Source organism: Kogia breviceps, chromosome X (genome assembly GCF_026419965.1).
Source record: "Kogia breviceps isolate mKogBre1 chromosome X, mKogBre1 haplotype 1, whole genome shotgun sequence".
NCBI lineage: Eukaryota > Metazoa > Chordata > Mammalia > Artiodactyla > Physeteridae > Kogia > Kogia breviceps.
Genome location: NC_081330.1, coordinates 114,942,885 through 114,967,153, shown reverse-complemented (window position 1 = coordinate 114,967,153; position 24,269 = coordinate 114,942,885). Strand labels below are relative to the sequence as shown.

The window sequence follows — 24,269 nt, the reverse complement described above, 5'->3', positions numbered from 1 at the left end:
AAATGCTCACCTTGTGCCCGGTGCTTTGGGAAACAAAGATGAATTCGACATCGATTTTGACCCCAAGGAGCAGACAGTCTAATAGAGGAAAGAAACTGTTAGTATGGCTTCTGTGGGATTCAGAAAGATGACAAGAGCTCACAGGAAAATAGAACGGACCCTGGGGGCATAAAGGCTGCCGATGGCTTCCGCCTTTCTGGTGTGTGCTGTGTTTCTCCCCTCAGTTCTCATCTGCCATCTTAGCAAATGGGTGAGTGATGGGGTAATTGTCAGAAGATGGAACAATACCATGCCTGGGAGAAAGGGTTTTGTGGGAACTTATCAAGTCTTGATTTCAAAAAAATAATACACATCTTGAGACAGCCTGAAGTCACCAAACTGTGACTTCCCTGCTTGAGCTTCTTTCCCTCTGGAAGACAATAAATGGTCTCAAGATATTGCTTTTCAGGTTAGACTTTTCTTCTCTAAGTCTTCCCAGTACTTAAAAGAACTACAACCAGAGTCATGGCACCGTTCGCCCAGCTCACTGCAGGAAAAGGAGAATAAGTACCTGTTAAAGGTATAAAATGCAAGCCATTCAGAGGCAGAAGGGTTACTTTCAGCTTTGCGGGGCGGGGGGGGGGTGGTTTGGGGGGGATGGTGTGCGGTAGTGAGGCTCTGTAGGAGAGGGGGGCGCGGAAGGATAAGAGGGTCTAAATCAGTGCTGCGACCGCACGACCAGTCACCGGCAATGGCGGGAAGCCTATCACAGCAATGGCGGAAGGCCAGTCTCCTGCGAAGTTATGTGGAAGAGATGAGCCCGGAAGGATGAGGAGGCCCTAAAACATGGCTGAGGGCGAACGGGAAGAGCGGCAGGAGCACGAGACCTGTCGCCATCGACGCCACAAAATGTTATACTGAGTTGGGCGTCGCTGAGCATCCTGGGCCTGCCCCCAGGGCACAGGCGCAAACGCCTGTCGGGTGGAGAATCTCAGGAGGGGGCGACGAAGGCTGGAGCCAAGGGCCTTCCGGACCCAAGCCCATCAAACTCCGGGTCCTATAATGGGCAGGACTAGGGTGAGGGATGAGTTTGGAAAGGGTTGTCACAAGGAGTAGGGATAAAACATGTGAAAGCAACTTGAAACTATGACTGGCTGTCGGGAACATTAGGTGTTGTTTACAAAATCAACGGCTTACAAGGGCAGAGCGGACGGTCTAACAGAGACAAACTGTTGGATGGCTTTCTTGGGATTCAGAAAGATGACAAGAGCTCACAGTTAGACAGAAGGGACCCTGAGGGCATAAAGGCTGCTTAAGACCCCTGTAAAGTGATGGGTAATTGTCAGAAGATGGAACTATACTGTGCTAGAACAGAGTTTGGTTTTCTGGGAACTTTTCAAGTCTTAAAAAAAAAAGACACCTTTGAGACAGGCTTAAGTCACCAAACTGCCTGTTTGCCTTGCCTGCTGAAGGAGAGAAAATGGTTAGGCCTTTCTTTTCCAAATTCTCCCAGGAGTTAAAGGAGCTGCAATTAAGGTTGGGGATGGGGGGGCGGGGAGTCATGGCGCTGTTCACACAGACCACTTAAAGGAAGAAACAAGTACTGTTAGAAGTATAAAGTGCAAGCCGTTCAGAGGCAGAAAAGTTCGTCTCACTTTTTTGCGGGGATGGTGTGCGGTGGCGAGGCTTTGTGGAAGAGATGACGTAAAAGGATGTCTAGCCCAGCGCAAGGGCGGGAGCACACGACACCAGTCACGGGCGATACCACTCCGCAGAGTTGTGCTAGCTCCCGGCCTTGGCCCGCCCCAGGGCGCATGCGCAAAAGCCTGCAGGAGCTGAGCAGGCGGGGCTGACGCCCACGTGGCGGGGCAGGGTGTGGGGGAGCCCGGGAAGCAAGGGACAGTGGGAGCGGGGAGGGGGCGGGGCAGTGAGGGGGCGGGGTAGCTCTCTCGAGGCCGCGCTTCGGCTCCCGCGGGCGTTGGGCGAATGGTTGTATCTGCCTGGCGGCGGGAGAAGTAGCTCTCAAGCCAAGGGACGTGCGACTACCCTCGCGTGGTCATGGAGGCGCCGCGGCCGCCGCTACCCGCGACGACTTCGGCCCCTGGCCGGAGCCGAAAGCTACTGTTGCTGCCGCTGCTGTTGTTCCTGCTGCCGGCCGAAGCTCTGCGGGGCTTGGAGGCGGAGAAGAGGCCCCGAGCCCGCGAAGAGGAGTGCCACTTCTACTCGCGTGGACAAATGAACCCGGGGGAGGCGTCCCGGGTTTCGGCCGCCGACCACTCCCTGCACCTCAGCAAAGCCAAGAGTAGGTGGTGCCCCGCCAAGGCGGGGTGACCGGTGGCAAGGGAGGCGGGAGGTGGGGAGGGCCAGGAGACACGTGTATCCTGGTTACGGTGGCTACCCGGGGGCCTGGCTTGGGCGGCACCCCCTGAACTGCCTCTGGTCCCGGGGAGAGCCTGGCTCTCTCCTTGTGGGGTGGGGGGGATGGAAGGGGGTGCCAGGTGTGAAGAAAGGGATGGGTTCCATTAATCAGATTTTGGAAGAAGTAGTGGTTACCCCAGAAGCCACAGATGAGGGAAAGAGGGTGGCCCTGGTCCTGGGCTTGCAGGCAAGGAGGATGTTGTGCAAACTGAAACACTTCCTCAAACATCGCAAAGAGCCTGCAGCACATCGCGTCTGTTCTGCGATTTCGGAGAAGAATGCATTGATAAGTTGAATAATGATTCACAGAAAGTTTGATTAAACAGAAAAGTGGCTAAACAAAATGCTCAAGAGGGCAAACGTTTCATTTTTCTTTTTTGATTGTTGTTGCATCTTATAAAGAAGACTATTAAAAGCCACCTTCCCAAAGACCTGTGTAGTTAATGGGTATCCTTTGTGTTTCTCAGAAATGAGGAACTTGTTACAGGGTGTACTTTGGATGCTCTTTGTAGGGAAATGGGAAAAGGGAGGTTAGAAGTAATGCATTTGGGTTGATGATAAACCTCGTGGCAAATTTGTGTCTTGCCAATTTGGCTTTTGATTATTTGCATTTCTGTCCAGTGTACACAACTAATGGCCACTTTCAGGAAGGACACGTCAGACTAAGTGGATACTGAGAAAGTTGTGGCCTGCTGCAGCTGGATGTTAAGATTAGCCCCAAAAAAGTGGCTAGGGGCTAAAGGATAAAGACTGTCCCTTACTCGCTTTTAAGTAACTTGCTTTTCCTACTGACCATTTGGCATTCTGAAGATGTGTATTTGGCTTTTGTGGTACAGTTACAGGATGCTCCTTGCCCAGGTTCAGTAAAAAAAAGTAGTGCTTCACAATTATGAATCCCCAGTGTTAAATTGGATGTTGTTATGCCTTAGGATGGAGTGGGAGTGATAAATGAGAAAAACTGTTTCGCCTCCTTAAACATCTGCAGTTCTTTCCTACTGAAAGTTATCTTTAGATTCTTGTTTTTAAAAAAGCTAGTGCTGCACTTTTAAAATCGTATTTCCAAGTCCCATTGGTTTTACTTGCCTGGGAAGATATTTTGAAATATGTCAGCCAGTTAAGTGTTTACTGGCATTACATATATTTTCCATAACATCCCATCCAAGTCTGCACACGGAAGCAAAAAAATAGTAGTAATAATAGATTTCCCTCTACCAGCAAACCTTTTCAAGTTTTAGGTATTTGCTTTATTTCTCTCATGTGTAGGCTCATCTAGAATTAAAATTACAAGGACTTTTCACTCATAAAATGGAATATTATGGCACTATTAAGTTCATACTTTCAAATAATTTCTAGTATCATGAAAAACTGTTCATGATCTACTGCTTCCTTTTTTAAAAAGTGGGGCACAACGTGAGCCAAATTAGTGTGTTTTAAAAAGACTGGAAGGAAAGACATCAAAATCTTAACAGTAGTTAAATTGATGGGGGTTATGGGGAGAGGGGATTTAAATATTCTTCTTTATACTGCTCTGCATTTGCTTTATTAATTATATGATTTATATTCGGGACAATTTTTGTTTTTTAATACATGCAAGGGGTTGCTTTGGGAATTCCATTTATAGATCTTAGCAAACTGCATTCTTTTTGCTCTATAAACTGATGGCAGTTTTTTTTTTTTTGAACTAACACTGCAGTTCTTAAATCAAGAACCCAAAATTTCCCAAGGAAATAAACAAAAAGGCAAGGAAGCAAGCCATATCCAGATTATGAGGGCCTGCCTTTCCACCACCTTGCCAACATTGTGTTATCATTTAACAAATCTTTACCGATTGGCTAAGCCAAATAATAACAATAAAGTATTCTATCAGTGTTTAAAAAAGAAAAAGAACGCAAAATTTCCAAAATCAAGATTTTCAGAACAGAATTTTTCAGTTTTATTGGTTTTCCCAATATGCTAAAATCATTAAGGATTATCATTGTAACACATTATTTTTTTAATTATAGTTAATTTATTATAGAAGATTTATTTTATTTAATTTTATTTATTTGGCCACGCCACACCACAGGGTGCGTGGGATCTTAGTTCCCCGACTAGAGAGTCTTAACCACTGGACCACCAGGGAAGTCCCTGTAACACCTTGTTACAAATATAACCTCACACTTGAGTAGCATTTTAAGTAATGTATATAAAGCATATATAGTTCTGTATCCTTCTGCTATCTAATTGTCCCTCCTGGCCTTTACCAAATCAGATCAAGATATTTCTGGCTCAAGATAAGGAATCACGTGTTATATATTAACTTCACAGAGAAATTAATCTTAAGTTTGTCTCTATTTTCAGAGTTACCCAAAATGCTGGATATTATACAAAATATAATAAATGCTGGCTATTAAGCCTTACTTTCTAGGAACTTTAGTCAAACTTGGAAGCAAGTATTGACTTTAATGTATGTAATGGATCTGAAAGTTTAAGTGCTATCAGAATGTGCTAACAGAAGATCAAGGAACATTATTATCAAAGCGTGTTGGCTAGACTTACAGCATGCCCTTACAAGAGAGCAGCATGAACTATTCAGTTTCCATTAGGTCACTTGAAACCTGTTCAAGAGGGGTCTCCTCTTTCAAAGCCCTGGAAAATAATCCCATGCTCTGGGATTTTACACTTCTGTCCTGATATATTTGCAGATTTCCTTTTCCTTGAATGTAGCAGCAGGTCCTCCGTGTGTATGTGAGAAATTGGACAAGCATTTCAATTAGTACATCTGGAATACTGCCATTAGAGAACCAAAAATCTAAATATTTGAAAGTAGGAAGTTGATTAACTTGGAGGGGCTATAGTGAAGTATCCAGTAGGGTTTAGTGAAGGGATGGAATGTAGGGGGTCTGTGAGCATGAATAGGAAAAAAATCTTTATTTTCACTAACCTCCCACTGAAATTTGGCATTTCTTTCCATTATGAACATCAGCAACAAACCACCTTAGCTTCAGCAGTACTTGCTTGTACTTGTCTCCAGCAGAGTCACAGATATTTTCATGCCACATTATGGTTGTTGCCAAGTATCCTGAAATATCATTTACACTCATCACAATCTTGGGTAGTTACTAGATCACTGCTAGATCTTACAGTTTTAAAGTGTTAATAAAAGGGCACAAATATTAATATATCACCAGTTTGTTGTTTGATAGTCTTGATAATTGCATTTCAATGTAATTGGTTTCCTTTGCAATTCTAAATATTTTATGCATTCAGTAACACTATTTTGAGAAGTCCGTCAGTGTCACCAGACTACTAAAGAGGTCCAAAGATTCTGAAGCCTTGAGTTTTAGTGATTTCCTAAAGATGTCCTTCTGTCATCCCACCAACCTTTTCATTGTTAAAGAACATCATGTATTTGTCTTTCTTAGTTTCCAAGCCAGCACCTTATTGGGAAGGAACAGCTGTGATAAATGGAGAATTTAAGGAGCTGAAGTTAACTGATTATTTTGGGAAATACCTGGTTTTCTTCTTCTACCCCCTTGATTTGTAAGTAATACATGTACATAGCAGCTAGTAAAACCTCAGTCATTATCAATCATTATTCAACAACATCAAATAGTTAGAAATTATTTTATTTAGCACTTGCTCTTAAAGGGAAAACCGAGATGAGTTTTTTCAAGAACGTAACATCTTGAATATATTTCAGAATCATAACCCATTGACCCCAGTACTTATATCTACATGATTGTGATATCATAATGTAATCATTAGAGGAAAGCCACATTTACATTCATTAAGCTATACTTACTAAGGCAAGAAAATGGACTGAGAATATTTTAGAAAGCATTTAATAGCAAGACTTATGCCACAAATCTGTTTCTCTGTTAACTTGAATGTTTATAAGCCTTTTTCTCTGGTGATGCCATTTAACTACGGTTTTACTATTTTTATTCTTTGCTACATCTGTTGCTTTTCTGTGATTTGAACATTTTCCTGAAAATACTGGATATGCTTAAGGAATAATACCTGTTAATATAAATTATGGTTATGGGGGTAGTTCTCTTACTTTAACTCTGGCAGTGAAGATAGAAAGTAGATAGAAAGTTGACTCAAAGTAAATACTCTTGGAAATTTAGTCACATTGAGGATTTAACTTTGAGTGTTTTTCACGTTCCATGAAAGTGAAAAAATACCAAAGAGAGTCATCCCAACTTTTATCTTTTTTGTTTGAATATATTTTTTGGTTACAAAAGTAAATAGAAGATTCTTCTGTCTTTGCCACTGTACATTAAGGTCCTTTTTACATTAGGAGTAATCTAGAACTATGTAAATATATTTTAAACTTGCAGGGAGGATATACTTAAGCTCATATCTTTAGGTTGTCTCTAGGCCAGAGGTCAGCAAAGTGTTTCTGTACAGGGCCAGATAGTAAATATTTTAGTCTCGAAGCGATCTTCATTGCAGCTACTCAGTTTTGCCTTTGAAGCACAAAACAGTCATAGACAATAATGAATGAGTGTTGTTGTGCTCCGTTGAAAGTGTATTTACAAAAAATAAGATAGGCTAGATTTGGACTGTGAACTGAAGTTTGCTGACCCCTATTCTAAATCCAAATAGAATTCTCATAAAAATTTGTACATTGAGGCTAAAACAAATCATGAATCTGCATAATATGTAATCTTTTAAGTTAGTAAGAACTTGCTTCTTTCTAATCAACTTGTACTATGGCTTGACCAGCTAAAATGTATTATATAACTTAACTTCAAATAGAAACCAGAAGTAGAAATTTCAATATATATAAAATGATAGGCCTTCGGAACTCATGCTGTAAAACGGAAAAGCAACACATACATTAAATATATTTGATGCTAAGCCTGAATTTTGAAATTAGTGTAACATAGACAAATATGCTATTTCTCCAGGGTTATTTAAAACTCCATAATTAATAAGATATATCTGATTAGAGCATGATGTTAGCAGTCGTCTTCTGGGGCAAGGAGCTGAGAGAGCTTCTTTCTGTTGTTTCTGTGTAATGCCTGCCAGACTGGGCCTGGTTAGAGAAGGAAGAATCCTGGGACATTTGCCACAGTCTGCAAGGAAGAAAGTCAGAATTCTGCCGAGATTCTGCAGAATTTCAGTTTTCTGCCTAAGCTTTAAGTTGGGCCAGTATGTCTCTAGGTCACATTTCTTGGGATAATAGGAAGGAGGGCAGGGGCCGATCATTCCTACCTTTTGGAAAATATTAAAAATACATGTCATAGGCCAGGTTTCCAGGGACATAATCTGGATTAGAATTGTCTGCTTGCATATGGCAGTCCTCCACTCGAACAAGTGAAACATTTGAAAAGCCTGTATTGGGCTGTGGTAGGAACTTGTTGTCCAGTAAGTCTGTTTTTCAAACTTTCTTGACGATGACACACGGTAGGAAATACATTTTTCATTGCCGCCCAATACACTTATACATACAAGGTAATATTTAGTCTGTATGCACCAGTATAGTCATGCTCCTTAAAATACTGAACAACTTCCATACCATCCCCCTCCCCAAATTGCCCCTCCCACCTAGTCCCTTTCAGAAACCTCCAGACAGAGCTAAAGCCAACCTTGAGTTAAGGTGGTTAAATATTTTTAATATCACTCCTGAATATACATATATATATGCACTTATATATACATATATATGCTTTATAACTTACCCTTACTGTGTGTGATATATGTGTGATCATATTTTCTATTTCACTTTTTTAAAATGTTGGTTGGAACTCAATAAATTGGCTTAAAGAGTCCCTATCACTGCTTGAAAAATACTACCCTAAGGTAATAGTCTCTAAATGTGCCCTTCTGACAACAGGACTGGGAGACGAGGTAGTAAGTAGAAGAGGACCTTATCAAGAAAGTGAGGGGGGTGGGAGAGTATTTCCTCATCTCCAAAATAGAGATAGATGCATCTAGCTCATAGGGTTGGCATAGGAAGGTTAAAAAAAATAGTGAAACAATGTAAAATTTGTATTGATCCTTTGAAAGCTATAAAGCATGATATAAAGTATTATTGAATAAAAGCTAATAAAATGGGGGATGCTGCCATAAGGGAGAAGGGAACATTGGTTGACCACTGATCCATTAAGTTATAAAAGTAAAGTTTATCAAGATGTAATTGGGAACTCTATAATATACTTTTTAAATTAAATAAGATTTGATCAAGTAACCATTTTTTTAGACTACTCCATCTTGAGAAGCTTCGTATATAAAATTGTTCTTAATGTGTGTTTATATACTAAAGGTGTTTATAAAAACAAAATCATTTGAAACTAAGTATATGTGTATTTTGAGAATAATTTTTTTTTAACTTTCAGCACTTTTGTGTGTCCAACTGAAATCATCGCCTTTGGTGATAGAATTGAGGAATTCCGATCGATAAACACTGAAGTGGTAGCATGCTCTGTTGATTCACAGTTTACCCATTTGTCCTGGTCAGTATCTTAAACTTAATATTTGTAGGGAAAATAATGGACATACTCTTAAATTATGGGCAGACAACTCTTAACATGACAGGAATATAGAGGAGCTCCAGTGGCACAATCAGTTAGCGCATGGTACTTGTATGACAGGAATATAGTTATTTATCAGACAGTTCAGGAATAAATTTATCTGAGAGCTGCTAGTTCAATGGAGGTACAGTAAAAATGCTTAAGGATTTTATAGGATATTTCAAATTTGGGGGGAAAAAAAGTTAAATTCAAAAGATGTAATATCCATAGCAAAAACCACTGAATTGTATGATTATTATCATAAATTGGGTAACCTTAATCTGGAGAAATAAAATCTAAAATACCATGTCTCTCTGTTACACAGTTGTCTAGTATTAAGTCAAACTCAAAATAGCTTTTATAATTACTTTTTAAGAAGCAATGATTTTTTAAATTAATGCTTTAAATAATTTTTTAAAATTCATTAAACATGAAAAGATGCTCCGCCTAATTAATTGCAGAGAATTTACAATAAAATGACAAGAGATGGCATTTTTTTCCTCTGTCTGGCCAAGAGTTCAAATACTTAAGAATTTCATCCAATGTTGACAAAGGTGTAAAGAAATGGTACTTACACAAACACAGTTGATTCAGCATTTCTGGAGAGCAGTTAGGCAACATGTTTCAAACATTGAAATGTTCATGTTGATAGGAGTTTTGTTTTGTTTTATAAATTTATTTATTTGTTTTTGGCTGTGTTGGGTCTTCATTGATGAGCGCGGACTTTCTCTGGTTGCGGCGAGCGGGGGCTACTCTTCGTTGTGGTGCGCAGGCTTCTCACTGCGGTGGCATCTCTTGCGGAGCACGGGCTGTAGGCTCGCGGGCTTCAGTAGTTGCATCACGCAGGCTCAGTAGTTGTGGCTCATGGACTCTAGATCTCAGGCTCGGTAGTTGTGGAGCACAGCCTCTGTGGCATGTGGGATCTTCCCGGACCAGGGCTCGAACGCATGTCCCCTGCACTGGCAGACGGATTCTTAGCCACTGGGCCACCAGGGAAGTCCCTAATGTGAGTTTTTAATAGCATCCATAATTTTGTTCACAAAATTTTTGCACAATAAAGATTGTTCAGAATTATTTTGCTTTTAAAATTTAACATTCAATTCATTAAAGTAACAAAGTCAAAACAGGTTTTTCTCCATTTACAATTATGTATATAAATATATATATACATGAATATATATAACTGTAAATGTATATAAATTATAAATGTAAATTTACATACATATATGTATGTGTAAGTAAAATTTTAATTGGTTCAGGAGCTACAATTTAAATTTAGTTTATATTTCCTTAAGTAATTGATTCTCTTAAGTATTTTAAGATGCAGTTATATATTTAATATATTTAAGCAACTCAATTTTCAGACAAACTTTCCCAAGAACTTAAGTAATTCTTGCAAATCTAATAAATAGGTGTGTCTTAAGTCCTTTTAAAATGTTTCTTTACTAGTTATAAACTAAAATTTCAGATTACACATTTTGAATTGGAATCATAAAGTGAATCTGTTATTTTAACATGCCAAATCTCTTAAACATTATAAAATAATTTAGTATACAAATATATACTGATTATTTCTTAATATAAAAATATTAAAACTATGGGTTTAATTTGCTTCATCATTTCTATAGTAATTCTAAATCTTTGCAGGATTAAAACACAAATCCACTAAGGAGAAAGTTATGTCATCCCAAATAATTTGGGATTGCTTTCCCAAGGAATTTTGGGGGATACATTCTCAGCTGGATAGGTTTCATATCAACCGGAGATTTCTACTTGGATGTAAGAACTGGGGCTGCAAACATCTGGAGCAACAGTTCTCTGTTTCCTAACGGCTACGTCAGTGTCCTGCCATGAGGGGCCCAACCCACATCCCCCAGTTTCAAGTTGCAGAACACTTAAATCTGAAGACTGATGAGTCTGAGATCACAGCTAACTTCCTTGCTGCTTCAAGTGGACTTTGCATTTCTTCTCTCTCAGAATATTAAAATGCCATCCAGTTGTATCCTGTTTCTCTCACAAGGCTTTGTCTTACAATCACAATTCTAAGGTTATGCTTATGACAGTGCATATCCTTTGATCCATAATTCCACTTCTAGGAATTAATCAGACAAGTATACAAAGTTGAGAGTTATCAGGATTTTCCAGCAGTGTTTATAAAAGCAAAAAACAAATGGAATCAGGTCTTCCCTGGTGGCTCAGTGGTTGGGAGCCCGCCTGCCGATGCAGGGGACGCGGGTTCGGGCCCCGGTCTGGGAGGATCCCACGTGCCGCAGAGCGGCTGGGCCCGTGAGCCATGGCCGCTGAGCCTGCGCGTCTGGAGCCTCTGCTCCGCAACAGGAGAGGCCACAGCGGTGAGAGGCCTGTGTACCGCAAAAAAAAAAAAAAAAAAAGGAATCAGTTTAAATGACTGTCAGTAGAGATTAGTAACATATATTTTATGTCTGTACATAAAAAATGTGATGTGTATCTCCATATTTAGTGTTTAAAGGATATGAATAGATTGTTAAAGGGAGGGAGAGGCAAGAAAAATAGAATGTGTATTAGCCTTTGTTAGAGAATGTGTGTTGTGTGTTTGTGCATATGCAAAGAAAGAGTGCTGTTTTAATATATGCCATTTACTTAACCCTGCAAGGTAAATTTTCTCTTACAGGATTAATACCCCTCGAAGACAAGGAGGAATTGGGCCGATAAGCATTCCACTTCTTTCAGATTTGGACCATCAGATCTCAAAGAACTATGGTGTATATATGGAAGACTCGGGCCACACTCTTAGGTACCTTTCAGTGGTTTTACATTATGACAAATATGAATATATTTGTAATCCTCCTTGAAATGGAGTTAGAAGATACAAGGTTTGATCAAGAAATATTTGCTGTTTTTGCAAAAATGCTGTAGATACCATTAAAAGTAATTGGTAAGTGCCAAACTTAAGCTATGTGAGTGTCGTAGACTGTTAGAGCCAGAAGATTATTTAGAGGTCTTTGACCAACCCTGTCATTTTACATAAAAAACAGATTCAGGGCTTCCCTGGTGGTGCAGTGGTTGAGAGTCCACCTGCCGATGCAGGGGACACGGGTTCGTGCCCCGGTCTGGAAAGATCCCACATGCCGCGGAGCCCGTGCATCTGGAGCCGGTGCTCCACAACGGGAGAGGCCACAACAGTGAGAGGCCCATGTACCGCACAAAAAAAAATTTTAAAAAAGATTCAGAGTTCCATGGACTTAGCCAAAGTTACTATAGTTAATTGCGGAGCCCAGACGTGAACCCAAGTAGCCAAAGTTACTATAGTTAATTGCAGAGCCCAGATGTGAGCCCAAGTCCCCAAATTATTTGTCCATTTCTTTCTCCTCTTTTCCAAACTGACTCTAGTAATGGTTTTTCTAAATACAAGTATCATAGTATTTAGCAAACCTGTCTTTGGAGTAGGAAAAATTAAGGAAATATTTTACCCAACAACCCTCATTGAGTAACTTGAGTTAATAAATACTGATAGGGGCTTCCCTGGTGGTGCAGTGGTTGAGAGACCGCCTGCCAATGCAGGGGACACGGGTTCGAGCCCTGGTCCGGGAAGATCCCACATGCCGCAGAGCGGCTGGGCCCGTGAGCCATGGCCGATGAGCCTGCGCGTCCGGAGCCTGTGCTCCGCAGCGGGAGAGGCCACAACAGTGAGAGGCCCGCGTACCACCAAAAAAAAAAATACTGATAGAATTCTTTGAAAAAAGGGCAACTTCAGCTTGAAACAGTTTTAATTTTCTTATATATTGTTGATTTGCTTTGCACTGCTAAGTTTTTTTAATGTTTTATGTGAAGGTGTCAGTATTTTATAATCCTGTGGGTTTCATATAACAGCTTTATTGAGATATAATTCACATACCATACAACTCACCCACTTAAAGCATACAATTCAGTGGTTTTTAGCATATTCAGAGTTGTGCAACCATCACCACAATCAATTTTAGATCATTTTCATTGCTCCAAAAAGAAATGCCATCCCCATTAGCAGTCACTCCCCATTTCACCCAGGCCCCCTCCCCTAACCCTACACAACCACTAATCTACTTTTTGTCTTTCTAGTTGCCTATTCTGGACATTTCATATAAATGGAATCCTACAGTATCTGCTCTTTTATGACTAGCCTCTTGCACTTAGCATAATGTTTTCAAAAAAGGTTCATCCATATTGTATCGTGTCACTACCAAGTTCCTTTCTCTTTTTTTTTTTTTTTTTTTTTTTTTGGTACTTGCCAAGTCTGTAATGGTTTCTGCCCAGAGTTTATTACTAAGTTAACTCCCAAAGAGTAAATATGCCACTAAAAAGATTGAGGCACTTTTAAAATTTAGAATTATTTGAACATTAGCCAAGTAAAATTATCTAATATTAGCTATTTTATGTGATTTGAGCCAATAGTTTGTTTTTTAAATTTTTTATTTTCATCAAAGTAATATATGCACATAGTTTTTAAAAGTCACATTTTCTTTTTTTTTTTTTTTTTTTTTTTTTTTTGCGGTATGTGGGCCTCTCACTGTTGTGGCCTTTCCCCGTTGCGGAGCACAGGCTCCAGACATGCAGGCTCAGCGGCCATGGCTCACGGGCCCAGCCCTCCATGGCACATGGGTTCCTCCCGGACCCGGGCACGAACCCGTGTCCCCTGCAACAGCAGGCGGACTCTCAATCACTGTGCCACCAGGGAAGCCCTAAAAGTCACATTTTCTTAAACAGTCCTCTCCTTACTCTTAGCCCTGCTTCACGGAGGAAGCTACTTTCAGCCCTTTAGCTACTGCTTGCATTATTTGACTCCATATTTCTAAATAGTATCTTATATAATACATCTCCTGGATATATCAATTTTGGTATTATTTTTCATAGTAAATAGGACTTTATCTTTCTTACATCATCCCCAAATTAATTTTCCCAGTATAATGTGTCACAATTTTGGATTAAGTCAATATTCAGTGTTTATATAAATATTGTTCACTGCTAAGCTTTTAAGTGTAGTGTGCTGAAGATTACCTTCCCCTCTGGCAAATTTTTTTATTTTCTTGTAGCTAATAAACCACTTGATTTCTTTCATTCCCTTAGTTTTCTGTATATTCATCACTAATTATTCCTAAATTCCACACCTGGATTGTAACCCCTCTAAGTACTGCAGTTTTCCTCTGTCAGTTTTTTTCCTCCATCCTGCTTCCAGTCAGACTGATGGCTCTCTAGGCCTGCTACAGAGCTGTTGTCCTAGCACTTTATGCACCAGCATCCTAGGACTTTCCTTCACCTCTTCTCTATTAGATACCCAATTTTCTGGCTCCCATGCCTGCCTGCCTTCTTTTTTTTTTTTCCCCTTGTGGAGCACAGGCTCCAGACGCACAGGCTCAGTGGCCATGGCTCACGGGCCCAGCCGCCCCGTGGCATGTGGGATCTTCCCGGACCAGGGCACGAACCCGTGTCCCCTGCATCAGCAGGCAGACTCTCAACCACTGTGCCACCAGGGAAGCCCCTGCCTGCCTTCTTTATGTAATCCTTTGTTATGGTGAAGCACATCCTCATAGCGTCGCAATACAAGGTCATTGGAAGGTAAAATGCTTGAGGACCTTATATGTCTGAAAATGTTTTTATTCTGCTCTCATGCTTGATTAATAACGTGGCTGGGTGTAAAATTCTAGATTGAAAGGCATTTTCCTGTGGACATTTGAAAGCATTGCCCTGATACCTTTAGCTTCTGGGGCTGTTATTGAGATGTCTGTTGCCATTTTACTTTCATACTTTTTGTAAGAATGACCTGTCCCTGCTCTGTGGAAGAGGCATATATACATATTACACCAAGTATGGCAAATGCCTTAGTCTCACAGTCTACCAAAGAAGCAGTTCACAAAATCAGAACAGAAAACAGAAGCTACAATTTGCTACCAAAGAAAAGGCAGATTTTTTGTGTGTGGTGTGTGTTGGTATGATGTGCCTTACAGAGGCAAGGTCAAAATTTGCGATCAGGGTCACTTACTTCTGAACAGACTTGATCACCTTTGATGAGAATTTTCAACTGTAAAAGTAGTACATGAGGGCTTCCCTGGTGGCGCAGCGGTTGTGAGTCCGCCTGCCGATGCAGGGGACACGGGTTCGTGCCCCGGTCCGGGAGGATCCCACGTGCCGCGGAGCGGCTGGGCCCGTGAGCCATGGCCGCTGAGCCTGCGCGTCCGGAGCCTGTGCTCCGCAACGGGAGAGGCCACAACGGTGAGAGGCCCGCGTACCAAAAAAAAAAAAAAAAAAAAAAAAAATTTTAAAAAAAAAAAAAGTAGTACATGAAAGAATACCCATATGAGTAGTAATTAACAATTTTGCCTGAGTTTGGCCAAGTTGATCTGGTCTAAGGAGATTGAGCCCTAGTTAGTTCAGACGTTTAGTTGCCTGTTCAAAAAAGGTGTTGTAGAATGAGCAGGAACACTTCAGTAATGTTTAACATGATTATGGAATAAGATGTCATGTAACAGATACGTAATACCATGTATTTCTACTAAATATATATATATCATCATTATTTTAATATTTGTACACAAGCAATAAGCCCTAGTACCCGAGATCCTTTTCTAATCCAAAGTAAGTATTGGGTTGAAATCCATATTGACTGAAATAAATAGATAGTAAAATCCTTTAACAATTTTTATCTCTAGTATACTTTAACTCTTACAGTGCCACCCCTATCTCAATAGCAGGTCTTTTAGGTCGAACTATCTCATTATTCCCCAGGCCTTAGTAGTGAATCACATATAGAAAGATTCAGAAGGAAAGGCAACTTCATATTGGTGACTTTGTCTTTTTCCACCACTGAAAAAGGAAATACAAAGACATTCTAAACAGCCGTTGATAAGAAACATGGATCACTCCTTCACCCAAAGGAAGGCTTTGCTGGTAGTTTAATCATTTCATTTACAGTACAATCCCAAACCTAGTACACGTCAAGATTCAACTGATGATACTACATTTCATAGACAAAAACAAATTATTAAAGCTACCGTTTAACAGTGATAATCCCAAAATATACAGTAGATAAGTGTGGGTATGGGGGGGTGTGCATGTGCATACCAGTCAAGTAGGTAACTAGTGTGGTTTCGGTTCTGTATAACATCCTTCAGTGTGAGTGGTACATGGATCACGTTAACTAATATTTTTCCTGACTAAGAACAAATGTCTTCACCTTTACCATTCTTATGTTTTACAGAGGTCTCTTCATTATTGATGACAAAGGAATCCTAAGACAGATTACTCTGAATGACCTTCCTGTGGGTAGATCTGTGGATGAGACACTGCGTTTGGTTCAAGCATTCCAGTACACCGACAAACATGGAGAAGGTGCCCTTCCCTTCTAACCATCAGAGCCTCTTGATTTTTTAGTTTGAGACATACTAGCATAATTAGTTTGGTTCCTCATCTTACAAGTAATTTTCATGGTTCCAAAGTCTTCTGATTGTTTTCAGATTATTAGGTCTTTTAAGCAGATCAAATGATAATTTAAAGTGCTTTTAACAAAATATCACTAATATATTCTACTTACTGAATAGGATGGACAAAATATTATTTTCATAGTCCTTTTGGTTAAGCTCAGAGAAGTTTCTGCTACTGTAATTTTTCAAATTATGTTTCTATAAACTTAAAATGCACCAGCCAATCTGGCAGTATCTAGTAACGTAGGTGTTATTTGCATGTTTACATTATTTGATTTAGCTTTTTTCCTCAAAGTAATTCAGAAATCCTTAAGGTTATTCAGTATCACACTGGTAATCTGTCATTTCATCCTTTCACTTCAAGTTTTTATAGTAGCCAAATGGAGAAGGTCACATCTTCTTAAAATAGAACACACGTTATATATTCCTTTCAAAAGTGTAACCCAGGGGCTTCCCTGGTGGCGCAGTGGTTGAGAATCCGCCTGCCAATGCAGGGGACACCGGTTCGAGCCCTGGTCTGGGAAGATCCCACATGCCGCAGAGCAACTGGGCCCATGAGCCACAACTACTGAGCCTGCGTGTCTGGAGCCTGTGCTCCACAACAAGAGAGGCCACGATATGAGAGGCCCGCGTACCGCGGATGAACAGTGGCCCCCACTCACCGCAACTAGAGAAAGCCCTAGCACAGAAACAAAGACCCAAGACAGCAAAAAATAAATAAATAAATAATTTTTTTTAAAGGTGTAACTCAGTGCCTGAGTCGGGGTGCACTCTAAATCAAGGGGAAATCCTACCTTCCAAATAATGTTAAAGTCTCTTTTGACAAACAGTGAACCATGGCATCAGTACAAAATACTGCAGGACAAAGCAGATAAGCTTAGGGGAATGTGCATTCAAGGAATTTTTGCTGTACCCAGACCTTTCAGTTTACCAGATTCCCATACTTTCCAGCTGTATTAGACGAACACTCAATTTGGTTTCTTCTATTGTAAATGTAACTAAACATAATTGACAAAAGTGAAAATAGATTAGCTGCCTGCTGATAAGCTCCATGACTAAAATTTCTTGCAGCAAGCCAGTAAGCTAACAGAAGTCAAGTGTCCTGTAGCAATGTTCTCATTAATACAGGCTCTATTTTCAGTTTCATTTGGAAAAAGAAAACACAAGAGCTGCTAAAGAGAACTGAACTCTGTTTTTAACTGTCTTTTGCCAATTTTTGTTTCTTTCAGTCTGCCCTGCAGGATGGAAACCTGGTAGTGAAACAGTAAGTCAAATTGATTTTTCTGTTAAGAGGATGGCTGGGGCAAAAAAAAAAAAAAAGCCAACCCTAGGATAATCTTTCCTTGTAATAGAACTGCCTTGATTTTGTAAATGAAGTAAACATTGCTAGGCAGAACTCATAAGACTACCGGCATTCTCTGGACTCTACAGAGAGGAGCTGAAACTGGGAAAGGAGAATATGGGACCTGATGCTGTGAATTTTAAAGCCAAGTATACAGAGAAAGATACCATTAAAAAGGGGGGGGGGAACAATGGAGACGTGGTAGAATCAATTCAGGGCAAAGAAAACAGTCACAAGCAAAACCTTCAGTGTATATTAAAAGCTTTTAAGAAAATCTGGCTTACTGGAGGCAGACACCAAAAACAATGGGAACTACGAACCTGCAGCCTGTGAAAAGGAGATCCCAAACACAGTAAGATAGGCAAAACGAGAAAACAGAGAAACACACAGCAGATGAAGGAGCAACGTAAAAACCCACCTGACCAAACAAATGAAGAGGAAATAGGTAGTCTATCTGAAAAAGAATTCAGAGTAATCACAGTAAAGATGATCCAAAATCTTGGAAATCGAATGGAGAAAATACAAGAAACGTTTAACAAGGACCAAGAAGAACTAAAGAGCAAACGAACAATGATGAACAACACAATAAATGAAATCAAAAATTCTCTAGAAGGGATCAATAGCAGAATAACTGAGGCAGAAGAATGGATAAGTGACCTGGAAGATAAAATAGTAGAAATAACTACTGCAGAGCAGAATAAGAAAAAAGAATGAAAGGAATTGAGGACAGTCTCAGAGACCTCTGGGACAACATTAAACGCACCAACATTCGAATTATACGGGTCCCAGAAGAAGAAGAGAAAAAGAAAGGGTCTGAGAAAATACTTGAAGAGATTATAGTTGAAAACAATCAGATTAATTAACAAATCCATCATCTCACAGTTAGCCTTTTTTGTGTGGGGTGAGAAGGCTTAAGATCTACTCTTCTAGCAAATTTCAAGTATGCCAACAGTATTAACTGTAGTCAACCGTGCTGTGCATCAGCTCCCCAGAACTTATTCATCCTAAAACTGAAGGCTTATACCCTTTGACCAGCGTCTCCCCATTTCCCCCAGCCCCAGCCCCTGGCAACCACCATTCTACTCCGTTTTATTCATTCAACAGACATTCCTTGAGCACCTGCTAGATGGCAACTATTCAAACTTGGATGATAGCCAGATGATACTTGCTAGTGAACACCATAGCCAGTGTCCCAGCCCTCAGAGTTACATTCTGATTTTAGTTGTGGCCAATACTTTTAGAAACAGGTTGATGGGAGTTGGTGGGACAGTGCCTGGGATGGAGATAAAGTGGTCAGGAAAGACTTCGCAGATGATATGTGAGCTGAAACGTGAGTGAAGAAAGGGAGCCAGTAGTGCATGGAGCCGTGCAGAAAGAGCAGCAGGGGCAGAGGCCCTGAGGCCGGAAGCGGCTCAGCGTGGTGGGGGAGCAGAAAGGGCCGGCACGTGCAGGACGCTGAGCTGTGGGAATGGGAGAGGACGCCAGTGTCCCAGCGCACGGAGGGTTGGCATCCCATGAGTTGACTGAGCAATGTGCAGTCCCTCGTGACCACAGGGAGGGCGGCGGGTGGTTTGAGGATAGGGCAAGGGTAGGATGAGGAAAAGGAAGTATGAACTAGTTCAAGAACTACAGCTGTGAAGGGAAGAAAGCAAAAAAAACAGCTGGAGAGGGGGATGTAGGATCAGAAAAGGGTTGGTGGTGGCGTTTCTTTGAAGATAGATGTATTTTTCATCTCCATTGCACAGGCCTCCCGATTGGTCTCCCCGACCTCAGTTTCTCTCCTCTCCAGTGCCTGTCATCTGCAGACCGGAACCTCTTAGTGGCTCTGCAGTACAAAGTCCTCATGCTCGGGCATGGCCTTCAAACTTGTGCCTTCTCTCTTCCACTGCCTCTCCCTGGTCATTGTCCCATGATTCACGCACACACATACACATGCACACATGCTGTGCTCCCACCAAATCACGTGACTCATCTTTCCCCAAACCAAGCCCTACCCTGTCACGCTTTTGTGCCTTTGCTCAGGTCTTTCTTTCTGTAGCCTGGAGTACCTCTCTCCCCTTCCCTAAATTCTCCAAATTCTTTTCTCAAGACCAACTTAAATGCTACTTCTACTCTGAGGCCTTCCCTGATGCCTTCTCAGCTCTGCTGAGTCACAGAGCCTGTGTCCTAGTTTTATGTGTTGCATCAAAAGCAGTTCTGTACACGTACATCTTCCCCACGTGCTTGTACGAGCCTCCAAGAAGGGGACTTCAGTGGTTACCACTGGATCCCCCACTGTGCGGCACACTGCTGGCACCCAGTGGTTATGCCATAAGTACTCTTGAATTGAATTGGAATGCGGCGAGATTATATATTGGCAAAGACAAAATACTCCTGGAGTGATGCCTGAAATTAGGTAACATTTGTTTTATGCTGAAGAAAATGCATATAGAACTATCATAAGCTGATTACTACAATAAATTACAAGGTTATCTTTTTATATAGGGATAGATGTACTTTACCTGTAACTAGCAAGTAACAGTTAATGTGAGAAATTAGAAACCTAGGAGGTTTCTAAGGCTGTAACACTCTAGGAGGGAACACCTTTTCTTTCAGAGTATTTGTCCATTCACTAAATAGGTACTCATGTTGTTTTTAGAGTACTTCTTTTACTTTGCGGTTTGAGATTAAAAGGTTAGAGTTCTGGACCTCCAAGCAATCCATTTGAACCCACTGCCCCCTTTTCAGGTTGTAGCATCCCATCACTTCCTCAGCAGATGATTTTTAAAATACATTAACATCTGTAGCCATGCTCTCTTAACATGTTTGATTTAATTAGACCATACCTGAAGATGCCATGAAAGCCTGGTGGCAAAGAGAAGAGCTCTAAGTAAATTTGAGGGTGCTTGAGTACACATGTTAATTTACTAGCAAATTATTTGCCTTCTGCGATAGCTGAGATTAGCAGGACAAATCCAGTTTTTCCTAAATATATATGATATAATTTGGTACACAAAATTATCTTTAGTCAAGAGATAAGCAACTGATGTCAGACTACTGTTGATATACTTCAGCTTTTAAAATGAATAATTTGCATTTTTTCTTTAACAGATTATCCCAGATCCAGCTGGAAAGTTGAAGTATTTTGATAAACTGAACTGAAAAATACTTCCTCAGGTCATGATGCTTGAAACTTCTCATTAAAGTTCACCGTTTTAATATCACATTGTGTTGCAGCAGTAATTTCTTGAATAATATAAAAATCCGTGTCAGGGTCCAAAGATATTTAGTGTTTGGTAGACACTGATGCCAAAAGGTAGGCAGTTATTCTCTATCTTTCCAAAATACAAAAATGTCACACTGGCTCAAAGTGGTAACAAGAGTAATAACTAACATTTATGGAGCACATGCCATCTACCAGGCATTGTGTTAGGAGGTTAGGTGCATTATTTCACTTAATTCTCACAGCAACTCTTTGAATTCTTTATCTTACAGATAAGGAAACAGCTAGCTAGCAAAGGTAGACTCAGTCTTTGAACCCAGACAGGCTAATTTCTAGTTTCGGGGCTGTTACCACTCCACTGTGGCTCACCTCTCTGTACCTTTGAGGGTGGCAGGAAAGAATAGGTTGGGAGCACAGTCACCTTCTATAGCGTCTGGTAGGGACGGTGAACCCCAGACTCTCTGTATACAACATAAAACCCCTTGGTTCCTCCTTTTTTCCAAATTTACATTTACAGCTTGTACTAAATTTATAAGTAACAACTTACATGTTTATATTAACAATGGGAGTTCCCTGGTGGCCTGGTGGTTAGGATTCCGGGCTTTCACTGCCGTGGCCCGGGTTCAATCCCTGGTTGGGGAACTAAGATCCTGCAAGCCGCGTGGTGCAGCCAAAAAAAAAAAAAATGGTATTTAGTTTAACAGAAGTTGAATCCCTAAGTATATGTAGCCAGCTATTCACAAATGACCACATATAAAGCTGAACTCCAGTGGTACTTTGTCACCCCAGTATGGCAATGGCTTTACTATACTTAACTTATATACATGCCATGCAGTTTAAGGGAACTGGGACCCGAGAGCATCTGCCTCGTCCTGTCTTCCACGCTAATCCCCTCTCAACACTCGCAAAAAGCCCCTCGCCCCAGGGGAGGCCGTCCTAGAGTTGGGGATGTCCCTGGCCTCCTGGCTGACGCTCTGAGTTCTGTCATAAACGGCAGGGGATTAGTGACAGGCATTCGGACATGGACACGGGAATCCAACTGCCATTTATCACCCTTTGCTATAGCGAAGTATGTTCTAAGTGCTGGCTTACAGTCAACATTTTAGAAGCCAACTATTAGTGAAGTTGAAGACTGCTACTACTTTGGTGTTCAGACAGGTTTGTGATAACCTTGTCAATCAATACTTGCAATACAATTGGAATCTTATTCTCAGGTTTCCTCTTTCCAATCTGAGAAGTACAAATTGTTTTACTCATGGAATAAACTTGTATCTTCTTGATTAATAGTTACCATTCTTTGGAGCTTTTCTAGCCTCATGTTCATTTTAGGTATGTTTACAAGGAAGACAGCTATTTTTGGATCCATTCAAAAAAGCCAGTCATTAATGTTTTCATTCAACTTTCAGGAACTATTGATCACCTACTCTAAACACTTGGCCTATATCAGTGACCAAAGACAAATTTCTGCCCTCAAAGAGCTTAGTATTTGATTACAAGCAGGTCCTAATAGTATAATTTCCAGGTACCTACAAATAAGTGAAACTACATCCTGACTCACCACTTTTCATATTAACTGGGTAATGTTACTAGCCTATAAATGCACTCCTTGGTCCCTTTTATCCCTTCAAACAGCTGACTTCTGAAAGACCGCAGGCCCAAAAGTATACCCTAAAGATGACCTCATGTGGCCATTTACAGAAGGCTAGAAAGAGTGTTCCAAAAGAACAGTCCCCTGCCCTGCTGGAGAGGATAAGCCCAGGCCTGAGTAGGATGAACTACAAGGGACAACTCCCAAACATGCTGACCTCCCGTAATCTACAGCAGTGGTCCTCAACTGGGCACAGTTTTCCCAAGGGACATAGTAATGTCTGGAGATGTTTTTGGTTGTCAACTATGGGAATGCTACTGGCATCTAGTGGGTAGATGTCAAGGATGCCGCTAGACATCCTACAATGCACAGGACATACAACACAATTATCTGGTCCAAGTTGTCAATAGTAGTGAGGTTGAGAAACCCTTCTCTAGGGACAGTTGCCAACAGATTATGGGAAGGAGACCAGTGTAGTTTAGTAGCTACCTGTGCAACAGGAGGACAGACCATGCCATGACAGTAGAAGCTTATCCAAAATAATAGGTCAAGAGGTGGCCCGAAGTCTCTATGAAACACACTAGGCAATGTCTTTTCAGTGCACTTACATATATATGAATAACATCTGTGATTCCCTGCTTCTCCCTCAAATTTCTAACCTTCTGTTGAATATTCCCCAATTAAGCCTGGCCAGTGTTCTGACCTTTACAATGATCGGAGTGGACTGCTCTTGCAGGGATTCTTAGTCCCCAGAATCTCATGCAAGGAATCATTCCCACTCCCATGATTTCTTCTATATCCAAGGGCACATCTAATCCTATACCCTAAACTTTCTATGTCAGCAGACTTCCAAGTTTTATATTTTGTTCTTAAATACATTAACCACTATTTTATTAATGATATTTTTGTACCCTGACCCCCCGTATGATACCATGGAATGCATCCTTGTATTCTGTTACCCATGAATTCTGATGTTATGTCACTGAAATATCTTTGAGTAGAATTCTTAACATATGAATGTGAAGAAATATGTATTTCGGGTAAACAGGTCCATAAAGGTCTCCATGCCAGTGTATGCAGGGGGGTGTATAAATATTAATATGTTTGTGTGTATACATGCATATACATACACACGTCTATAAAATCATTAAATTTTTTACTTAGCTTTTAAAAGGAAATAAAATATAGCTACTGTGTATTTAGTCTTAGACAGCAAAGCAACTTTGAGCAATTCCACTATTAATGTAATAACACAATTTGGGCATAATGTTGTACACAAGTAAAATCCTAAAAAAAAATTTTTAAAGATCCACCTTCCTGAGCCTTAAGCTTAAATTTTTTAAACAAAAAAGTCAAACACCCAAATTCACCTAAATCATACATTCGTTCATATGGAAGTTATTAACGACATGCACACATGCAATGTACTTTGCTACACAATACAGAGAAAAAGATACGACACAATCCCTTCCCTCAAGAAGCCCACAGTTTCCCAAAGTTGGCATGTAAAAAGAGCAATACAGTGAATAAATGCTAAAAATGCTGACACCTGTGCTGGCTCCAAGGCCGGCATGAGCAACGACAAGGAAATATAGGGATGACAGAACATGTCACAGGAGGGGAGGAGTAAGCCCATTTGTTATTCGTCCACTGAAGGCCGTATCCCCTGCCAGTGTACTGTCCTTATACAAAAAGGCAGTGCTTGGGGCTTCCCTGGTGGCACAGTGGTTAAGAATCCTCCTGCCAATGCAGGGGACATGGGTTCGAGCCCTGGTCCGGGAAGATCCCACATGCCGCGGAGCAACTA

General features: G+C 40.8%; 1 protein-coding gene across 2 annotated transcripts; it reads left to right on the top strand.

Annotated features, from left to right (window-relative positions):
• The first annotated feature begins 1,809 nt into the window (after positions 1-1,809).
• On the top strand, positions 1,810-20,875 carry PRDX4 (peroxiredoxin 4). Of its 2 annotated transcripts, XM_059050648.2 has the most exons (7): positions 1,810-2,281; positions 5,802-5,919; positions 8,727-8,843; positions 11,551-11,673; positions 16,108-16,238; positions 17,560-17,594; positions 20,763-20,875. In XM_059050648.2, the coding sequence occupies exons 1-7, from the start codon at positions 2,038-2,040 to the stop codon at positions 20,811-20,813; spliced, it is 819 nt and encodes a 272-aa protein (XP_058906631.1). In that variant the 5' UTR covers positions 1,810-2,037; the 3' UTR covers positions 20,814-20,875. The 2 variants fall into 2 exon arrangements, with proteins under 2 accessions (XP_058906631.1, XP_058906630.1); XM_059050647.2 differs by lacking the exon at positions 20,763-20,875 and having other exon boundaries at positions 1,823-2,281; positions 17,560-17,681.
• Positions 20,876-24,269: the final 3,394 nt, after the last annotated feature.

What these genes read in the sequence shown, in the direction of transcription:
- PRDX4 (XM_059050647.2), top strand. Translation starts at nt 2,038, where the DNA reads ATGGAGGCGCCGCGGCCGCCGCTACCCGCGACGACTTCGGCCCCTGGC. An exon ending in GACTCGGGCCACACTCTTAG is followed by an intron (nt 11,674 to 16,107) that starts GTACCTTTCAGT and finishes TATGTTTTACAG; the next exon opens with AGGTCTCTTCATTATTGATG. An exon ending in CACCGACAAACATGGAGAAG is followed by an intron (nt 16,239 to 17,559) that starts GTGCCCTTCCCT and finishes TGTTTCTTTCAG; the next exon opens with TCTGCCCTGCAGGATGGAAA.